The sequence below is a fragment of the Pseudochaenichthys georgianus genome, chromosome 21 (assembly GCF_902827115.2).
Source record: "Pseudochaenichthys georgianus chromosome 21, fPseGeo1.2, whole genome shotgun sequence".
Taxonomy (NCBI): domain Eukaryota; kingdom Metazoa; phylum Chordata; class Actinopteri; order Perciformes; family Channichthyidae; genus Pseudochaenichthys; species Pseudochaenichthys georgianus.
The window spans coordinates 36816443-36837763 of record NC_047523.1 but is presented as its reverse complement, the minus strand read 5'-3'; the positions used below and the strand labels follow the sequence as shown (position 1 = coordinate 36837763).

Below are 21321 nucleotides of genomic sequence, written 5' to 3'. Positions count from 1 at the left end.
TAAAGCTTACATTTGAAACTTTTATAAACCTTATTGACATTCCTATATACTTATACATTACATTATATGGATATCTATACATATTACATGTACTTTGTTCAAAATACAAACTTTGTACGTACAGTATACATGAAACAAATATAAATGCCTTATACGTTTTTAAGCATTTTTATGTTAACCAAATCATTTAAAAGTATATTAATAAGGCTCCCCATCCCCCAGAGAATTCAGTACAGAATCCTCCTGATGACATACAAGGGTCATTCCAGAATTGGAGGACATTTCATGTCCCCCATATAAAAAATCTAATAATCAATGCCCAAAATTCTAAAACATGCACTTGTTGTGTTAAACATACTTGTCTTGAGACAAAATGTATATAAAGTTGTAGAAAAAGTGGTTTCAAAATATTATTTAAATGATCAAATAGCTCTCGAACATCCCCTAAAATGGCATTTTTCTCTTGTCCCCGCTTCTTGGTGACCAACTTGCATGTCAAATATAACATTTAAAATAGGGATTGTATTTACTTTTTGTTGGTATTATTCTATTGATGTCTCTTGTAATGGTAAAATCAATTTGTTAAATCATAAACATATTTTAAATAACAGTAATTTTGCACAGAAGGTGTGTCCCTCAACATGCGTTCAACCCTGTTACCCAAACCTTTTTAGATTGGCACAGGAAGTGAAAAAACTGTAAGTCAGATGACACAGTGGAAGTGACATCAGCAAGCCATGTGCTAGTGCCATGGGTAGACCAAAACGAAGTCCTCTCTTTTATTTTTCATATTTTTACAATCTTTTCAGTCTTAAAAGAGTGTGGCACTCTGACCCACTCAACCCGTTACTGATATGATCAGAATAAAGCATATTAATTTCAAAGTTATCTTTCTTGCATTTGATATCCAAGTTTGTCCTTGCCTTGAAAGTAGCATTACATGCTACATCTAGCAATAATTCCTGAGGTTAAAGCTCAAATTAGCATTGATTTTCAACCCTGTTACTTTAATTAGAGTAACATGGGTAATTCTTCATTGGAAAATATACATGTGATGCCTAGCTGGGCAAATCACTTTTTTTGATGGTTTATTGTCTGTTTTTCCTAAATACATAAAATAAAAGGTTCATTTTTCAAAAATGTTGGTGTCTAAATTGTCCTCCAATTCTGGAATGACCCACAAAGCCCTCCATAACCTGACCCCATCCTACCTGACTCACCTCCTCCACAGACACACTCCCACTCGCTCCCTCCGCTCTGCTGCTGCCAACCTGCTGTCGTCGTCGTCCCCCCGTCCCCCCACCCGGACCAACCTCAAGTCCTGGGGCGACAGAGCCTTCTCCGTTGCTGCCCCCACCCTCTGGAACTCACTACCCCAATCCATCAGAGATTCTTCCTCCCTCACCGCATTCAAAACATCACTCAAAACCCACCTGTTCCACACTGCATTCAACCACTGACCCCCCCCCTATTTTCTGTTCTGTTTATCTCTTTTTGTATCTCTTTTTGTTGTTGTGTTTTATTCTCAGTCAAAGCGTCTTTGAGTGTCTAGAAAAGCGTATCATGCGTTATTATTATTAAGACAACAACAACAACAAGTACTTTCCCCTGCTTTATTTTATAGTATGTATATTTTTTAATAGAGGTAAAACATGTTTTAAATTGCTGTCTATAGTACAGAAGGATGGCAGTCTCATTTATTGTATTAATTATGTTATTGTTTACATTTATTATGCAGAGAAATAGGGATTGTTTAGAAGTGAGATAACAACACTGTCAATTTGCTGCTTTCCTTATAAGGTAAAAGAGGCTGAACCGGATGTGACGTAGTGGGGTCAGAGGTAATTTTGTACGTCGGCGTGGTGGTTTGGCGCCAGCAATTTCGCGGGGCACAAGAAGAGCACAAGAGAAGAAGGAAACTACATTATTGAACATTAAAAAAGTGAAGGGCCATCGACACAAACACCCAGCTCACAGTGGACTGGGAGGCCTGTGGTTTTAGTGGGTTTCATGGTGTGTTTGAGTCCTTTCTGCTTCTTGCGTTTCTTCCTCCGAGGTGAGCAGTGTGCCAAAACAAAGTGTGAATATGTGTTCGGTATGTTTGTTTATATTATTGTTAGTTAGTCTAAATAAAGCAGGACATGTGAGCCGGCTGTTGAGGAGTTGTCACCCGGGATTAGTCCACTTTTACCCGGATTAATCAGTACTATGTGCAGCTAACCTGTCAAAGCTAGGTATCATTAGCAGGCTGCTTGCTAAAGTGCTACAAGATGCATTCACTGACTTGTTCGCTGAGTGGATGCATTAATACAATTAGTGCTTTTTAACTGTGTTATTTATAGCTGGAAAACACTTGACTTGTTTTGGTAACTCTGGGTGTCCAAGAGGAAGTTGTGTATTAGGACGTCTGGCCTCTGGTAGCATCCAACAACATGCGTCATCCACTAAAATGTTTCCAGTGGTGTAAAGTAAACTAAGTACATTTACTCAAGTACTGATCTCAAGTAAAGTTGTGACATACTTGTACTTTACTTGAGTATTTCAATATTGTGCTACTTTTTACTTCTACCCCACAACAATTCAGAGGTAAATAGAGTACTTTTACTCCACGTATTTAATACCTTTTTTAGTTACTTTCCAGATCTGGATTAATTGTGTGAAATATAATCAAGTGTTAAATCAGACTTTAGTTCCACCTGGAGTAAATCCACCAGCTACCTGCAGTCTACAAAGTCCTTCAAACTAGCTGCTCCTTTACCAGTTTTGAGAACACTTTCATGATCAATCATTAGAAAACACATATCATCTGCACAATGAATACTTTTACTGTCGCTAACTATATTCTGATGATAATACTTTTCTACTTTCACTTGAGGAACATTTTGAATGCAGGACTTTTACTGCAACAGAGTATTCCTACACTCTGGTACTTCTACTTTTACTCAAGTACAAGATCTGAGTACTTTTACTCGAGTACAATATCTGAGTACTTCTACCACCTGCATTTTTCTTGCAATAATCTTGATTTCTATCGTGTGTCCAGATCTGGATACAGTGGAGGGCGAACGCAGCTCTACTTAAAGCTCACTGAGGTAAGTTCTGTTCATGCATTTTGTTCCATATCCCTGCTTATTCCCGTCATGCCAACTCTGTCTGCATAAAGTTAGACCTCAGCAGTCGTTGGCAATCCAAGCAGACTCCCTCCAATAATGCTCATTAAATATGCATTACAAATTCAGCTAGTCCACATAGCCATCACATAGTGTTACAAGCTATAAGATATGCTTTCAAATATAAAATGCATTGTGAGAGAGTATTGCAAATAAATAAAGATGTCAACAGAAATGTAGTAAATGTATTTGCATAATGAAAAGTACATACACAAATACTTGTATATGAGATGTAGGTGGCCATGGTGTTTACAATCTGATGCAAATCACTGACTATTTAATTAGGCACAATCTCAAAATCACAATAACATTAATAAATGTCAGTGCTGAAATTAGGAAAGCACACGGTACCCCTCTGATGCATCGTTTTATTACCATTTGAAGTAAATGGACTGTACACACACACACACACACACCCCCCCCCCCCCCCCCCCCATCAGAAGCACCTCAGGGTTCAGTATCTTGCCCAAGGACCCTTCGACATGTTGACTTCACGGGCTGGGATCGAACCCACAACCTTGATAATCATAGCAACCATTGCCTCACAGGATGTATAGCGTCTGTGTTTTGCGTTAGGACTCCTATTTAATAATGTATTTCTTCACTTGGTTGATTGAGAATCTTCTTCTCTTTTTGTCCCCCATGGCTTCTGTTCTCCCTCTCACTAAATCCATCTCCTTGCACAGTTAATATATATTATATATATACTATCCTGCTTTTATATGTTGTTACTGCACATTTGTATTTCAACATGTATATATATATTTTTTTTAATGCTATTTTATTTCCATTTGAGATGTTTACATTTTGGATTGTTTACTTCTCTTATCATCAGAATCAGGGTTATCACCAGGTAGGTTGACACGTACGAGGAATTTGACTCGTGTGCATAAATTACATTACATTGCATTTAGCTGACGCTTTTATCCAAAGCGACAAGAAGTGCGTTCGACCAGCAAGATACAAACTTGAAGAAAACAGAATCATATCAGTACATCAGGTTTCATAGAGCCAAGACATTTCAAGTGCTGCTCAACTGGCTTTAGATAAGCCAGTCCTTTATTAGTATATAAGTGCTTTGTTAATAGTTCTATCGCTCGAGGTGGAGTCGAAAGAGATGAGTTTTCAGTCTGCGCCGGAAGGTGTGTAAGCTTTCTGCTGTCCTGATGTCAATGGGAGCTCATTCCACCATTTTGGAGCCAGGATAGCAAACCCACGTGTTTTTGCTGATGGGAACTTGGGTCCCCCTCGCAGCGAGGGTGCAGCGAGCCGTTTGGCTGATGCAGAGCGGAGTGCACGTGATGGGGGGGGGGGGGGGAGGTTTAATACATAAAAGTAAAACAACAATTTAAAAAAAAAAACACAGCTATTTTAAGAACACTTACATACTTACATTGAAATAGAAGGATATCAAATATGTGCAGTAAATGTACATTTCCTTATCTTTTTATGCTGCTGCAACGCAAACATTTCCCAAATTGGGATCAATACAGTACTTCTGAGCTCTATCCTTGCTTCCTGTCTCCTCCTCCAGTCCTCAGAATATTCCTCTTGTTTCCTACATGGCTTCTGTTCTCCCTCTTCCTAACTCCTTCCTTGCTTTATGTCTTCTCCTCCTGCAGTCCTCGAGGAGGGGAGTAATAATAATGATGGCTTCGGCGGAGCCTCCGAGTGGCTCGAGCCTCCTCCCCCTGCTGGAGTCTCTGGAGGACGCCGCTGTGGGACAGTCGGAGAAGACGGACGCCTACCTCACCATCGCCAGGTACGCTACTTCGTCCAGCATCTGCATCTGTCAGAGAGGATGCTTTGCCTCAGTAAAATCTCAAGTACTCTTTACGCTGCTATGGACAGTCGTGCACGAATGTACTTTCCCAAAGACGTTGAAGTGACTGTTATTTTGTAATGATTGTTGTGTTTTTATCTTAAAGGTCACCTATTATGCAACATCCTCTTCTTCATGTCTCTTCTACATCACCATGTGTCCCCTCTTCTTCATGTCTCTTCTACATCACCATGTGTCCCCTCTTCTTCATGTCTCTTCTACATCACCATGTGTCCCCTCTTCTTCATGTCTCTTCTACATCACCATGTGTCCCCTCTTCTTCATGTCTCTTCTACATCGACATGGGTCCCCTCTTCTTCATGTCTCTTCTACATCGACATGTGTCCCCTCTTCTTCATCAACATGTGTCCCCTCTTCTTCATGTCTCTTCTACATCAACATGTGTCCCCTCTTCTCCATGTCTCTTCTACATCAACATGTGTCCTCTCTTCTTCATGTCTCTTCTACATCAACATGTGTCCCCTCTTCTTCATGTCTCTTCTACATCAACATGTGTCCCCTCTTCTTCATGTCTCTTCTACATCAACATGTGTCCCCTCTTCTTCATGTCTCTTCTACATCAACATGTGTCCCCTCTTCTTCATGGCTCTTCTACATCAACATGTGTCCCCTCTTCTTCATGTCTCTCCTACATCAACATGTGTCCCCTCTTCTTCATGTCTCTTCTACATCGACATGGGTCCCCTCTTCTTCATGTCTCTTCTACATCGACATGTGTCCCCTCTTCTTCATGTCTCTTCTACATCGACATGTGTCCCCTCTTCTTCATGTCTCTTCTACATCAACATGTGTCCCCTCTTCTTCATGTCTCTTCTACATCAACATGTGTCCCCTCTTCTTCATGTCTCTTCTACATCACCATGTGTCCCCTCTTCTTCATGTCTCTTCTACATCACCATGTGTCCCCTCTTCTTCATGTCTCTTCTACATCACCATGTGTCCCCTCTTCTTCATGTCTCTTCTACATCACCATGTGTCCCCTCTTCTTCATGTCTCTTCTACATCGACATGTGTCCCCTCTTCTTCATGTCTCTTCTACATCGACATGGGTCCCCTCTTCTTCATGTCTCTTCTACATCGACATGTGTCCCCTCTTCTTCATCAACATGTGTCCCCTCTTCTTCATGTCTCTTCTACATCGACATGTGTCCCCTCTTCTCCATCAACATGTGTCCCCTCTTCTTCATGTCTCTTCTACATCAACATGTGTCCCCTCTTCTCCATGTCTCTTCTACATCAACATGTGTCCTCTCTTCTTCATGTCTCTTCTACATCAACATGTGTCCCCTCTTCTTCATGTCTCTTCTACATCAACATGTGTCCCCTCTTCTTCATGTCTCTTCTACATCAACATGTGTCCCCTCTTCTTCATGGCTCTTCTACATCAACATGTGTCCCCTCTTCTTCATGGCTCTTCTACATCAACATGTGTCCCCTCTTCTTCATGTCTCTCCTACATCAACATGTGTCCCCTCTTCTTCATGTCTCTTCTACATCGACATGTGTCCCCTCTTCTTCATGTCTCTTCTACATCGACATGGGTCCCCTCTTCTTCATGTCTCTTCTACATCGACATGGGTCCCCTCTTCTTCATGTCTCTTCTACATCGACATGTGTCCCCTCTTCTTCATGTCTCTTCTACATCGACATGTGTCCCCTCTTCTTCATGTCTCTTCTACATCAACATGTGTCCCCTCTTCTTCATGTCTCTTCTACATCGACATGTGTCCCCTCTTCTTCATGTCTCTTCTACATCAACATGTGTCCCCTCTTCTTCATGTCTCTTCTACATCGACATGTGTCCCCTCTTCTTCATGTCTCTTCTACATCAACATGTGTCCCCTCTTCTTCATGTCTCTTCTACATCAACATCAATCAATCAATGTTTATTTATATAGCCCAATATCACAAATGTTCCATTTGTCTCAGTGGTCTTCACAGTGTGTACAGAATATCAGTATGACAATACGACACCCTCTGTCCTTAGACCCTCACATCGTACAAGGAAAAACTTCCAGAGAAAACCCACAGTTTAAAGGGAACATGGGAGAAACCTCAGGGAGAGCAACAGAGGAGGGATCCCTCTCCCAGGACGGACAGACGTGCAATAGATGCCGTGTGTAAATTGAAAAGATAATACATTTGCAACATAGGTAGTCCAAATGTTTGGAAATGCATGTGTGTATAATAGGAAGATGAATCCACGACCTATGATCCAGGACCACAGCCACGACTCAAGATCCAGGGCTCGCGATGCAGGACACAGGATCGCAGGATCATCCATGACTCCGGATCCCGGCGTATATAGACACCAAAAAGAAAGAAATTTGGGGAAGCTGGGTTAATCGGAACATGAGAGTACACAGGTATAGAGAGAGAGAAGTAAGATGTCCCCCGACACACTAAGCCTATATCAGCAAAACTAGGGGCTGAATCTAATCAGCCCTAACTATAAGCTTTATCAAAAAGGAAGGTCTTAAGCACACTCTTAAAAACGGATAGGGTGTCTGCCGCCCGAACACAAACTGGAAGCTGATTCCACAAATGTGGAGCTTGATAAGAAAAGGCTCTGGCTCCCATTGTACTTTTAAAGATTCTAGGAACAACCCTGCATTCTTGGAACGCAATGCCCTAGTAGGACAGTAGGGTATAATGAGTTCTTTAAGGTAAGATGGCGCCTGCCCATTAAGGGCTTTGTAGGCGAGAAGAAGAATTTTAAATTCTATCCTGTGTTCTATAGGGAGCCAGTGTAAGGCAGCCAGAACAGGAGTAATGTGGTCCCTTTTCCTAACTCTGGTTAGTACACGAGCTGCAGCATTTTGAATCAGCTGAAGCGACTTGACTGACTTCTTGGTACTCCCTGATAATAAAGAGTTACAATAATCCAGCCTAGAAGTAACAAATGCATGGACTAGTTTCTCTGCATCGTTTTGAGGCAAGATATGCCCGATTTTTGCAATGTTACGTAGATGGAAGTAGGCGGTCCTTGAAATTGATTTTATGTGGGCGTTAAAGGATAAATCCTGATCAAATATAACACCAAGATTCCTTACAGTCTCACTGGAGGCCAAATGAATGCCATCCATAGTTAGTATATCTTTAGATAGTTTGTTTCGTAGATTCTCCGGGCCAAGTACAATAACTTCAGTTTTGGTCGTGTTTAACATCAAAAAGTTTAAGGTCATCCACGTTTTTAAGTCCTTGAGGCAGTCTTGAATTTTATTTAGATGATTAATTTCATCAGGCTTGATTGATAAATATAGTTGAGTATCATCCGCATAACAATGAAAGTTTACAGAATGATTCCTATAATATTGCCTAACGGAAGCATATATAATGTGAACGAAATAGGTCCGAGCACTGAGCCCTGTGGCACTCCATGGCTAACTTTGGTTTGCGTGGAAGATTCATCGTTAACACGTACAAACTGAGAGCGTTCAGATAGATAGGACCTAAACCAGCCTAAAGCAGTTCCCTTTATGCCAACTAAGTGCTCTAGTCTTTGCAATAGGATATCATGGTCGATAGTATCAAATGCAGCACTGAGATCGAGCAAAACAAGAATAGAGACAAGTCCCTTGTCAGAGGCTATTAGAATGTCATTTGTGACTTTAACCAGAGCTGTCTCTGTGCTATGATGTGTTCTAAAGCCAGACTGAAAGTCTTCAGATAAATCATTGTTTTTTAAGTAATCACACAGCTGTTTTGCGACCGCTTTCTCAAGAATCTTTGAGAGGAACGGAAGATTAGAAATAGGTCTATAGTTGGCTAAAACCTCTGGATCGAGGTTGTGCTTTTTAAGAAGCGGTTGTATCACTGCTACTTTGAATGATTGTGAAACATAGCCTGATAATAAAGACATATTCATAATATTTAATAAAGAAGTGCTAATTAATGGAAACACTTCCTTCAACAGCTTAGTTGGAATTGGGTCTAACATGCACGTTGATGGTTTAGAAGAGAGAATCATTGAACTTACGTTTCCGGGAGCTGTTGATAACACTACTGGTCAAAGGCAAGAGGTCATTGATTTTGTTTCTAAGAATAACAATTTTATCGTTAAAAAAAGCACATACAATCATTACTACTGAGTGCTATGGGAATAGAAGGCTCAATCGAGCTGTGGCTCTCTGTCCCCTGTGTCCCCTCTTCTTCATGTCTCTTCTACATCAATATGTGTCCCCTCTTCTTCATGTCTCTTGTACATCAACATGTGTCCCCTCTTCTTCATGTCTCTTCTACATCAACATGTGTCCCCTCTTCTTCATGTCTCTTCTACATCAACATGTGTCCCCTCTTCTTCATGTCTCTTCTACATCAACATGTGTCCCCTCTTCTTCATGTCTCTTCTACATCAACATGTGTCCCCTCTTCTTCATGTCTCTTCTACATCAACATGTGTCCCCTCTTCTTCATGTCTCTTCTACATCAACATGTGTCCCCTCTTCTTCACGTCTCTTCTACATCAACATGTGTCCCCTCTTCTTCACGTCTCTTCTACATCAACATGTGTCCCCTCTTCTCCATGTCTCTTCTACATCAACATGTGTCCCCTCTTCTCCATGTCTCTTCTACATCAACATGTGTCCCCTCTTCTCCATGTCTCTTCTACATCAACATGTGTCCCCTCTTCTTCATGTCTCTTCTACATCAACACATGTCCCCTCTTCTCCATGTCTCTTCTACATCACCATGTGTCCCCTCTGTGGAAAGAGACTCTGAAAGTTTCAGGAATAAAGATTCTCTCTCTTTTTGATCCATTTCTATAAATACCTGTCTGAAAATGAGCTGATCAGATTTTGGCCACTTTATGATGTCATAACGATGTGTTGTCTTGTGTAACCATTAGCCAATCAGCAACCAAGGTAACCCCCCCCCCACCTTATCACCTGAGTCTCCTCCTAGAGCTCCATTGAGTTCTTTGTAACCAAATATCCCTCAGAGGGGCGTGGGGAGGGGCTCCTTATTTTCATCTAAAGTAACAGACAGAGAATCAGCACTTTGGAAACAGGGCTGAAACAGAGGGGATTATGGGTAATGCTGCAATGATCTGTTTGGTATTTGGAGCCAAACACTTCAGATATATGTTTTGTATATATCTGAGACCTGTGATATATTGATGAAAAACAGTATAATAGGGGACCTTTTTAAATGTGTGTCTGTTGATTGTGTGTGTAGGATATACATATTTTTGTACTCTGGATTGTGGGAAATGGTATTTCGATCTCTCCGTCTGTACACACAAGCTGAAAGATTGACAATAAAGTTGACTTTGACTTGATGCTTTCTCCCCTGCAGTCGGCTCAGTGGAGACGAGGGCCGGCAGTTTCTCCCTGCTGTTGAAAAGCACTTTCCTCGTTTGGGCAAATCCATCTTGGTGAGTCTTCTGCACTTCATTCCTACATTAAACCCTCTACATTTACCCACCTTAAATCAAAGCTCTTGATTTGATTTAGAACAATAATACAAACAGTTATAATAAAGAGAATTATGATACTGTACAGACTTAAGCAGTATCAAATTGATAAACAAAGATATTACTGACTTCAGATTCAGATTCAACTTTATTGTCAGTACATGTACTAGTGATGAAATGTAAGGTTAGGCATCTGACCAGAAGTGCAACAGTCCATAATGAGAATAATTATAAATGGAATCTTTATTAATAGAATAATTATAAATAGGCTATAAACAGATGAATATATATACAGTGTAAACGGCATTGACAGTAACATATATAAACAGGTGGGTGGTGGGTATGGGCTTGAGCCTATCAGCGGGCAGCAGGGTAACAGCCCTGGGGAAGAAGCTGACCCTGAACCTGCTGGTCTTGGACCGGAGGCTCCTGAGGCGCCTCCCCGAGGGTAGGAGGACAAACAGATAGTTTGCACGGTGAGAGGTGTCTTTGAAGATGTTGTGCGCCCTCTACAAACACCGTATCCCCTGGATGTCCTCGATGGCAGGGAGTGGGACACCGATGATGCGTTGGGCGATTTTCGTCACCCTCTGCAATGCCTTCCTGTTGAGCATTGTGCAGTTCCCATTCCAGGCTGTGATACAGCTGGTCAGGATGCTCTCAATGGTGCAGCGATAGAAGTTCACCAGAATCTGAGGAGAGAGGTGATCTTTCTTTAGTCTCCTCAGGAAGAAGAGACGCTGGTGGTATTGATGAGAGGTCATCGGATATGTGGACCCCCAGGAACTTGAAGCTAGACACACGCTCCACCGCCGTTCCATTTATGTGGATGGGAGTGTGTGTGTGTGTGTGTGTGTGTGTGTGTGTGTGTGTGTGTTGCCTTTCGATCTCCTGAAGTCCACAATGCGTTATTTTGTTGTGTTGAGGGCCAGGTTATTGTCCACTCAGTCAGATGCTGAACCTCCTCCCTGCAGGCCGTCTCATCGTTGTTGTGGATGAGGCCGATCACCGTTGTATCGTCTGCATACTTGATGATGGGGTTTGAACCATGTACAGGGGTACAGTCGTGGGTGAAGATGGAGTGAAAATGATATATAAACAATATGTTCTAATTACACATCCGAAAAGGGGTGGGAAGAAGTTTACACTTATTTAATCCCGCCCCTTCTCTCAAAAACTAAATTATTAAACACTTTAGTTTTGCTCTTGATATCTAAGATGCCTAATTCTGCTCTTGTCTCTTGTTGTTTCCAGGCTCATGTAACCGGTCCGGATGCAGAGCTGAGCCAAGCCGCCCTGCAGGCATTGGGATTTTGTTTGTATCATTCTCACGTCAGCGCTGCAGTGCCTGGTACACACATTTACATATTTGAAACCTCACTTTTCATAATTTGATTAAGTTCTATGGGAATTTACATGACTTATGTGACCGTCTATGGTTCCTGTATTTTGTAACTCTGGCACAACAATTTCCTTCGGGATAAATAAAGGTCTGTCTGTCCCTCTGTCCGTCCGTCTGTCTGTCTCTCCGTCTGTCTGTCTGTCCCTCTGTCTGTCTGTCCCTCTGTCTGTCTGTCCCACTGTCTGTCTGTCCCTCTGTCTGTCTGTCCCTCTGTCTGTCTGTCTCTCTGTCTGTCCCTCTGTCTGTCTGTCTGTCTTTTGTCTGTCCGTCTGTCTGTCTGTCTGCCTGTCTGTCTCTCGGTCTGCCTGTCTCTCTGTCTGTCTGCCTGTCTGTCTGCCTGTCTCTCTGTATGTCTCTCTGTCTGTCTTAATAGCTGATGAGTGGGATTTCCATTTGTCTTTTTCCAGAAACCTTCGCAGCAGACCTACTTTCAGCACTTTGCTCCCTGGTGGTGAAGGGGACAGATAAGAACACATGCATCCGAGCATTATGGGTAATCTCCAAACAGAGCTTTCCTCCAGAGATGGTGGGCAAACAGGTGAGCTTTTGAATGGCTGAACACAAGGCAGTGGAGGGGCCGGGTGTTTTTTATACTGCAGTTCTGATCCGCTTTATTTCCAGGTGTCGTCCATACTGGGAGCTCTGGAGAGCGTGTTGGGCAGAGAGGACATCCAGTCTGTGGTGCTGGAGCACGAGGCCTTAAACGTTATCATCAGGTACACAAACAATGAGTCAAAGAAATGCTTTACTGGACGGAAATACATTTGAACTCTAAATCTATATATGGATGCCCAGTTTTCATTATTTTCTGCCTGATTTCTGCACCGTTGCAGGTAAACATTAGGCCACTACTAAAGATTCCTTTAGTGGCTGTGAAGGATTTTTTAATATTATCCAAAATTCACAACATATTTTTTCAAACAAAGTATTTTGCTGTATTTTTTTTTTTAGGTTTAGCCTTAAAAACAAAACTTGTCATGCTGTCAAAATCTGTTTGCTCCCCTGATTGCTGCACACACTTGATAATGTAAATAATAAATGAAAGGTCCATCAGATTACGCTTGATTAACCTCATTTACAAAACATTTTGGGAGAAATGTTCACGGCTTCATCTGTAAACCTTATTTGAAGCTCTGTGTAAAACAAAAGAACATTTGGTTCAGATCTTAAACGGGACGAGAGTTTGATCGTCCTCGGATAATTGCTACAAGTCTCCACTGTCATTGACGGTGAAAAGACGAATAAGCAATAATCATAATGTGTGTGGCGCAGTGGGTTGTGCGTAGGTGTTGGGGTCAGGGGGGGCGCAGGTTCAAACCCCACTGCAGTCAGCATGTCGTTGTGTCCTTGAGACACTTCACCTCAAGTTGCTCCTGTGGGGATTGCCCACAGTATTGAGTATGTAAGTCGCTTTGGATAAAGGCGTCTAACAAGTGACATGTAATGTAATACATTTGATTTATAAAGCGCTTTTCAAGCAAGTAAAGCAGTAAAATAACAACACAAGTAAAAAGAGCTAAGCTAGGTGGAGTAAGGGCGAGGGGTTAGTGGATTAGGAGTGGAAGGTGAGTTTTGAGGGACCGTTTGAATGATGCGAGAGTGTTGGCAGATCGGACGTACATGTTCCTAATCTGTCCGGGTGTGTTCAGGCTGCTGGAGCAGGTCCCGGCTCAGATGGGCGAGGGGGCGCTGCGCTGGGCGAGGCTGGTCATCCCGCTGGTGGTGCACTCCGCCTCTAAAGTGCGTCTCCGGGCAGCAGCAGCCTTAGAGACGGGCCTCCCTCTGCTGCTGGAGAAACAGACCGAGGTGGCGGCCATTATCGAGCCCATGATGTCCACTGTGAGTACAATACAAAGGGGCTTTATTGGCATGACCGCATTTTAAACATAGTGTCGCCAAAGCATTCCGCCCAAGGCGTTTATAACACTAAACATACATGTGAGTGTCTCTGAGTAACTGTTTGGTTTAGCTGAGTTTATTTGTTTATAGTGTCGTGGACAGTCCCCATTGATCAACTGTCACAAAGAACAGTAAATGGGGCAGCTTAAGAAAAACATTGCTAATTTCCAGCTGTTTTATTTGTTTAATGCATTGTTGGGGGACCTGTGATCCAAGTTGTTCTTACTCCTTATGAAGATTAATACCTTTTTTAAATCTGAAAATTGACTTTTAAAAAAGCAGACGCAATATTTACTTAAAAGCAGATGTTTTTTTTAAAGTGATAAACTGATATACACGAAGAACTAAATGAACTAGTTACATTTTCACGATGCATTACTCTCTCACGGTCAGCCTACGTCGTGTTGATCACCAGCAAAGAGGAGTTGAGCGGTGTCAGTAATTCTTCTGATGTGCTGTTTTCTCTCAGAAACTGATCCCAGAGCTGCAGAAGCTTTTCGTGTCCAAGAATGAAACGAACGTCCTGAAGCTCTGGCCCTTATTTATAAAACTGCTGGGGAAGGTAAGTGTGTTTATAGACCCGCCTGCTCTGTCTCTGAGATATAAGTAGTTGGTTTCCTATGTAGATCACATATTTGGCCTGAAGTCAGATGCATTTTGATGTAATATAACATTCGGTTGGTCTTGTATTATTAAACAGATTGTTATATATTTGCTGCACAGATGCTGCACAGAGGCGGCCCCTTCATCAACTCCCTGCTCCACCTGGAGGAACTGGGTTTCCGCAGCTCGTCCCCGACCATCAAGAAGATCGCCTTCATCGCCTGGAAGAGCCTCATCGATAACTTTGCTCTGAATCCAGGTGAGCTCTTTAGTCCCAGATTTTATTTCCTCAGATTAAAGGTCCCCTATTATAGTGTCTTTCATCAGTATATCACAGCTCTCAGATTTATACAGAACATGTCTCTGATTGGCTCCAAACACCAACGGATCATTGGAGCATTACCCATAATCCCCTCTGTTTCAGCCCTGTTTCAAAAGTGCTGATTCTCTGGGTGTTTCTCAATGTCGAGGACGCTTGCTTGGTAGCACATGTCTTCCGAGTCACTTGCTTCAGAAGCGAGGCAAGAATCCTTCCTAGCCTCAGAAAACAAAGAATGGTGGAACAGGCTAACAGGTGCGAGGCCCCGCCTTAAATGGTTACCTTGGTTGCTAATGGTTACACAGGCCAAAACATTGTTATGACATCAAGTGGCCAAAATCTGATCGGCTCATTTTCAGACAGGTTTTTATAGAAATGGATCAGGACAAAAAGAGTGGATTTTGCATACTAGGTGACCTTTAACCTCTTTTGAGCTCTGTATTAAGCTTTGGTGTGTGTGGTTTCCTCCATGTCGCTCCTGAAGACATCCTGTGCAGCAGTAAGCGTATGAAGCTCCTCATGCAGCCGCTGGCCTCCATCAACGTGCGGACGGAGGTCCTGATGCTCACCAAGGTGGAGGTCTGGTGGTACCTGGTGGTCCAGCTCGGGCCAAACCTGGCACCCAACTTTGATCAGGTCAGTCATGCCGCTTTATGTTTATATAAATATATATGTTAGTCTGTGGAATAACTGAACCGATGCACTGAAATATTGAACAGGTCTGTCTAAACTGAAAGTATTATTTAGGAGCCAAATCATGAATGGTTATGAACAGGACCTGTAAAATTCCTATTTGTTATTTCTTGTAATTGTAAAAGTAATTTCTTTCTGATTGTTTTGCAACAAACAAGACAAACATGTCGCTAATGACGATGACCTAATATTTTATATATAAGGAAAATGTATGCTAGTGGGGGTAGGACCAGAACAGTTTTAAGCTTCTTCTTGCCCCTGTTGAGCATGACGGAGACTATTTGAGAATTATTATTTATTTTTTTGTACTTTGTTATAATTATGAGTGAGAAAGAAAAAAAATACAATAATGTATGTTTTTGTTTGACAAGTTCAATACATTTACTAAAAATATATGTATCCGCTACGGTGATGCCTCAAACCCCTGCGCCTTCGAAAAACATGAACATCTCTAGGACTGAATAAAAAATATTAAGAAGATGGAAAATCCTCCCTGTTTTCTGGTTGGCAGTTAAAGGACCTTTCCGTCATCGCTTCTTGTCTTCAGATAGGGTCCTCTTGATATCCAGGTCACGTGGAGCCTTTTGCACACGGCCCGAACACAATTAAAATGTATCATGTTTTAAAAAACCCTCCAAAAAATCTAAAGTTCTGTCTCCTTTGCTTTGCAACCTGGAAGCAAGTAACACGCACATGTGTTTGTGAATATTTTTCAAACATGCATAACATTTCAGTGTTGGTATACAACGGTTATGAATCGATTGTTTACTTGTCTATTTAAAAAGAGGTGGAGTATATTCGTAATTATTGCGTTCTTTCACAATGAAAAGTTTTTTTTGTGCCGATACTATTTCCTTAATTCCAAAAAACGAATTATTAAAAATATAAATAAACTTAATTGTTCCAAGTTCTTTAGTAACTGTAGTTGAATGCTGTTCCAAATGTGCAATTACACATTTTTAATGCATGCTTTCATTATTATGTAGCATTTCAGACTTAAAAAGTACAAGTTGTCCTCATTGAAACTGCACTATTGAAGTTGAGTCAATGAAAGGTATCTTGTCAGTTCCCCCGAGATGCACTGCAGTTGGACATTATGCTGGGGGTGATCAGCGTTTCTCTCTCTGCAGGTTTCTGTTCCTCTGCTCCAATGCACCATCGGGTCCGAGTCCTCTTCAGTCCCAGGAACTCCCTCTAGATCTGTGGGTCAGAACGGTGCCGCCCCACCTGGAACTCCAAAGACCGGTACGTTCACATCCACCTTCCTCCACCCAGGCATGTGGACCAGGGACTGGAGTCACATGATCAAGTCAAAGTCAACTTTACTGTCCATCTCAAAATATGTTTGTACACACAGAAAGATCTTACCTTGGTTGCTGATTGGCTAATGGTTACCAAGCCAACACATCGTGATGACATCATAAAGTGGCCAAAATCTGATCAGCTCATTTTCAGACAGGTTTTTATAGAAATGGATCAAAAAGAGAGAGAATCTTTGTTCCTGAAACTTTCAGAGTCTCTTTCCACAGAGGGGACACATGTTGATGTAGAAGAGACATGAAGAAGAGGGGACACATGCTGATGTAGAAGAGACATGAAGAAGAGGGGACACATGTTGATGTAGAAGAGACATGAAGAAGAGGGGACACATGTTGATGTAGGAGAGACATGAAGAAGAGGGGACACATGGTGATGTAGAAGAGACATGAAGAAGAGGGGACACATGCTGATGTAGAAGAGGCATGAAGAAGAGGGGACACATGTTGATGTAGAAGAGACATGAAGAAGAGGGGACACATGGTGATGTAGAAGAGACATGAAGAAGAGGGGACACATGTTGATGAAGAGGGGACACATGTTGATGTAGAAGAGACATGAAGAAGAGGGGACACATGTTGATGTAGAAGAGACATGAAGAAGAGGGGACACATGTTGATGTAGAAGAGACATGAAGAAGAGGGGAAACATGTTGATGTAGAAGAGACACGAAGAAGAGGGGACACATGTTGATGTAGAAGAGACACGGAGAAGAGGGGACACATGTTGGTGTAGAAGAGACATGAAGAAGAGGGGACACATGTTGATGTAGAAGAGACATGAAGAAGAGGGGACACATGTTGATGTAGAAGAGACATGAAGAAGAGGGGAAACATGTTGATGTAGAAGAGACATGAAGAAGAGGGGACACATGCTGATGTAGAAGAGACATGAAGAAGAGGGGACACATGTTGATGTAGAAGAGACATGAAGAAGAGGGGACACATGTTGATGTAGAAGAGACATGAAGAAGAGGGGAAACATGTTGATGTAGAAGAGACATGAAGAAGAGGGGACACATGTTGATGAAGAAGAGACATGGAGAAGAGGGGACACATGTTGATGTAGAAGAGACATGAAGAAGAGGGGACACATGTTGATGTAGAAGAGACATGAAGAAGAGGGGAAACATGTTGATGTAGAAGAGACATGAAGAAGAGGGGACACATGTTGATGTATAAGAGACATGAAGAAGAGGGGACACATGTTGATGTAGAAGAGACATGAAGAAGAGGGGACACATGTTGATGTAGAAGAGACATGAAGAAGAGGGGACACATGTTGATGAAGAGGGGACACATGTTGATGTAGAAGACATGAAGAAGAGGGGACACATGTTGACATAAAAGACATGAACAATTTGATTTAGCATAATACAGGCATGAAAATCACTCACCTTTCAGCGAAATTCGCCGTTTTGAATCCAAAATAGGTCGTTTGTGTGATTCATGTAGATCTGCAATAAAAATATTTTTGGGGTATGGGGGGGGGGTTAGGGACCCGGAGTAATCTGCGGCCGCGAGCTGTTATGTGCCATCATGACACGCATGGTGTTCTTTTTTTATATATTATAATGCAGGTTGATGCTTTAAAATATGGAATATTCAACATTTTCTTCCGGGGGAGCATGCCCCCGGACCCCCCTAGAGGGATAATATCCGTCTCACCTTTTTCACCCCTGACCTGTTTTCATGCCTGATAATAGGTGACCTTTAAATATTCCAGTAATGTTTGTTACATGTTTTTATTTGTTTGAATACTTGTTTAAAGGTTTACTTACAAAATCTGTGCCGGGACGACGGATGAAAAATAGCCTCTTGGCACACAGAAATGTTGATAATGTGCACGATCCCTGTTAATGAATGCTATGTTCTGTCCTCCCTCTGCAGGCGGCACTCCAGGCTTCAACAGCTCGGCCAACACGTCTCGGCTGAGTCTGAACTCCAGCGTCCACGGCTCCAGCAGCTTCGCCTCCATCCAGCTGCTGGGCCTGGAGATGCTGCTCCACTACTTCCTGGGACCGGAGGTCGCTGCTGCAGCGGCCAAGAACAAGCTCACCCTCAGTCTCGGTGAGAGTCACTCTCTAATACTCTGACTTCTCCTCCGGTCTTAGTGTGTGGGTAAAACAGCCACATGAACAATGACGTGTTTTAGTATCAGAAAGTTACAGGAAAATGGCAATAAGCATGTTGGTGGCTCCCGTACAGGCTGCTTGTTTACGTACTCTTGTGGCGCGTTGCCACTACAGCCGAGCCGTGCGGGCCCGTTTTTGGTTGCGTTTCCACTTGGTGTAGTTCCGGCTAGCGGGTCCTATTTCACATTTTTCGGTCCCCATAAAATCGAGGTTCTTTCCGGGCCAACAACCAGGCTGAGTCGGGCTGAGTCGGGCTGAGCATGCTAAACTAGAGAGAATCGCTGGCAAGGGGGCTACAACTACAACAAGATGAACATATTTGACCGTGATTTAATTGTAATACACGTTTCAAAATGATGCCGAAGTGACAACATGCTGATACCGGTTAGTAAAAACCATGAATTAATGCTTTGACAAGTCTGCAGACAGACGGCAGGCGAAGAACCTTTTAAAATGCGTGCTTTCTAAATGTAGCTTGGCTAAGCTAACGTTATACATGCTCCGACCGTCCACACTCACAGCAACGGCCTACAGACATAAATAAACCAGCGACTGTATCCTCCATGACACAGGCAGTCTGTGGTTTGGACTTGTTTAACTTGTGTCTAGTTTTAGAACAGATATGAGGAGCTGTGAGCTCTGAGTGCTAAGAGCTAAGAGCTGTGTTGTCAAGATGACGTCACGGCTCCGCCTACACTGCGTTACTATAGTTACTGAACTGTAATGTAAATGCGCGATAAAGCAGAGGTGGGAGTACGTCCTACATGAGCAAGTCTCAAGTCTTGACCTACAAGTATCAAGCAAGTCCCAAGTCACTGTGGTGAGAGCCGAGTCAAGTCATACGACAGTCTGATGAAAGAGCCCAGTGTCCGCATTTAAATCAGTTAAAAGACAGTGGTGATGAAAATGGATTAAACCCACACTATGATCTTCATTACATACAGAGTTCATCATTTGAAAACTAATTTAGACCGATGACAATCATATTGGATTCATATTAACCCTAGAACTGCAGACAATGTAGCTAGGACTCAAGAAGTCTGTTAAAAAAGGCAGAACTCCAGGTGAGAAAATCAAACACCGGTATGGTGAAAAAAGAGAGAACTATTCGAAGCAGAAAAAAAAACAGCGTCAAATATACCATCTGACAAAGGCCTGCGCTATAATGCTTCAATTAACCTGCTGTTCTTTATAATATACTCCGATCAATAGGAGACAGAGATGTTAAGTTATACATCAAGGGTTTTTATTATTATTTACAGCAGGGGTGGGGAACTTAAGAGACGTTACGCTCGTGTTGTGTTCAAGGAACCTGTCATTGGCCAGGAAAAACAGGCACTCGCTTGTTTAATTATTTTGCGGTCTAGATTTCTTCTTCTTTTTTGAAGTGAGAAGTCGTCCGTCAGTCGGACTGACGGACGGACCCCCCCCCCCAAAATGAAAACTCTTCGGTTCTCCACGAATTATACGAGTCGCCCAAATCAGCGTTAAAAAAGCGGGAGGCGCCGAAAAGCGACTAATTTGCATTTTCCATTACACATATTTAATTTAAATGTCTGTTAACACTAGAACCGCCAACAGCGTCAGCGCCTACAGAGATATCATTTTCAAATCATTTAATTTGTTCCTCTTCATTATTTCCTTATAAACTAAGTAGGATGATTTAAAACTCACTTAATTTGGTTAATTTAGAAATTGCTTCAGTTTATCATCACAACAGATCAAAAAGTTCAGATTAATTTTACAATAAATCAAGGAATGAAGCACTTCTACAAACAACATAATTAAAACATTTAAACAAACTACTAAAAGTAGATGAACTACATTATTCAAAAGTTTACAGTAACTTCTGATAATAACACATGGGAAATAAACGAGGCATCTCTTTTCCTCTCTCTCTCTCTCTCTTTCTCTTTCTCTCTTTCTCTTTCTCTTTCTCTTTCTCTCTCTTTCTCTCTCTCTCTCTCTCTCTCTCTCTCTCTCTCTCTCTCTCTCTCTCTCTCTCTCTCTCTCTCTCCTCTGACAGCCCGTCAGTATCAGGGTTAGTCAAAATGAATCCCTGGCGGTTCTAGTGTTCATTTACCGTTTTGTCTTCTCTTTGCTTAATCGATTTGAAACCAAGTCTAACGTAGCTTAACCTTAGCGTTAGCTTTCTAGCTAACACAACACACGCACCTTTCTCTGTGGGGTGTGTTGTAGTGACGAATGAAGTTGGATGTCGTGGTGGTCGAGTCACTGATCTTTATGCTGCAAAATCGATTATTCGGCAGCCCTGGCGAATAATAATCGATTATTCGACCGACCGAGCTTGCATTTAACTTCCTTTGGACTTGTAAGTTCGAAGTAGTTCCACGAGGAACTCTTTTTACCTGCCGCTTTGTTCATCTTTAGGCGCACGTGTGAGGGAGAGGGGGGGCGGCAGTCTGCTCTGCACGCAGGCTTCCTCCAAGTTTACAGTAAAACAAACTGGTGGTGTGACCAATGACAATTATTAATACTATTACTATTATTAGCATATATTTATA

The 21321-nt window shown here is 42.2% G+C and overlaps 1 protein-coding gene across 2 annotated transcripts in view; it reads left to right on the top strand.

Annotated features, from left to right (window-relative positions):
• Nucleotides 1-1847: 1847 nt before the first annotated feature.
• rif1 (replication timing regulatory factor 1) overlaps nt 1848-21321 on the top strand; it is a 46838-nt gene continuing 27364 nt past the window's right edge. For both annotated transcript variants that reach the window (XM_034109755.2, XM_034109754.2), the window contains exons 1-13: nt 1848-2056; nt 3044-3092; nt 4793-4932; nt 10312-10390; nt 11684-11780; nt 12239-12369; nt 12453-12547; nt 13481-13670; nt 14200-14292; nt 14454-14592; nt 15137-15288; nt 16476-16590; nt 18552-18731. In XM_034109755.2, the coding sequence (XP_033965646.1) occupies nt 4817-4932; nt 10312-10390; nt 11684-11780; nt 12239-12369; nt 12453-12547; nt 13481-13670; nt 14200-14292; nt 14454-14592; nt 15137-15288; nt 16476-16590; nt 18552-18731 (1387 nt within the window). In that variant the 5' untranslated portion in view covers nt 1848-2056; nt 3044-3092; nt 4793-4816. The remainder of the gene's footprint in view (nt 2057-3043; nt 3093-4792; nt 4933-10311; nt 10391-11683; nt 11781-12238; nt 12370-12452; nt 12548-13480; nt 13671-14199; nt 14293-14453; nt 14593-15136; nt 15289-16475; nt 16591-18551; nt 18732-21321) is intronic.